Raw genomic sequence first — 731 nt, forward strand, 5'->3', positions numbered from 1 at the left:
CCTCAGATGCGTGTGTCCTGAGGGCACCGCGGGTTCCCTGTGCAAGCAGCTGAGCCGCCACTTCAGAGGCGAAGGGTGGGTGTGGGCGGCGCCCATCCCACCCTGTAGCCGCGCCCACATATCCCTCGAAATCCGCACGACGAGGGAGGAGAGCCTCCTTCTGTACGCGGGGCCCGGAGACAACCTGGCGCAGGCGTCGCCGCAGCTCCTGCAGGTAGGTTGAGTTTCCGCCTTCGCGTCGAAGCGAGGTCGAGGGAATCAACAGCTGCGTGACCTTTGTGATTCTAAATTAACTATCCTCATTCCAATTTTACCTTTATCTACTTTTAATCAATATTCGTGCATATCACCTGCGTTACGCAAACAACCTGAAGTCCCATGGCTTGAAACATACCCACAAATCCGGGATTTAGAAAACCATGTAATAAATCCGAGGTTCTGGAAGTCAATGGGAAAGAGGATCATGTCAGTTAGAATATAGAATGCTCATGTCTAAATAGTTTTTTCTCATTTATAAGCAGATGGATAAATCACTATATTAAGAATAATGCTAATGACAAAAAATAAAGAGGTATGACAAAAAACGATCTAAAAAAATGAAAACGTTATAAAGGTATTCTTCAAAATCCAAAGATGGGGGAAAACGTACCCAGAATTTCAGAGAAGAGGAAAAAAACATATCCCCCCCCTAAAAAAAGGAGAATAAAAAGCAATATCCAGATACGTGGAAA

At 45.6% G+C, this 731-nt stretch overlaps 1 protein-coding gene across 1 annotated transcript in view; it reads left to right on the forward strand.

The window, feature by feature from the left end:
- LOC119586935 (putative neural-cadherin 2) overlaps positions 1-731 on the forward strand; it is a gene marked incomplete at its 5' end in the record, with an annotated part of 72205 nt that overhangs the window by 40739 nt on the left and 30735 nt on the right. Inside the window, 1 exon segment of the mRNA XM_037935667.1 lies at positions 7-214. Within this exon segment, the coding sequence (XP_037791595.1) occupies positions 7-214 (208 nt within the window).

The sequence above is a fragment of the Penaeus monodon genome, chromosome 22 (assembly GCF_015228065.2).
Source record: "Penaeus monodon isolate SGIC_2016 chromosome 22, NSTDA_Pmon_1, whole genome shotgun sequence".
NCBI lineage: Eukaryota > Metazoa > Arthropoda > Malacostraca > Decapoda > Penaeidae > Penaeus > Penaeus monodon.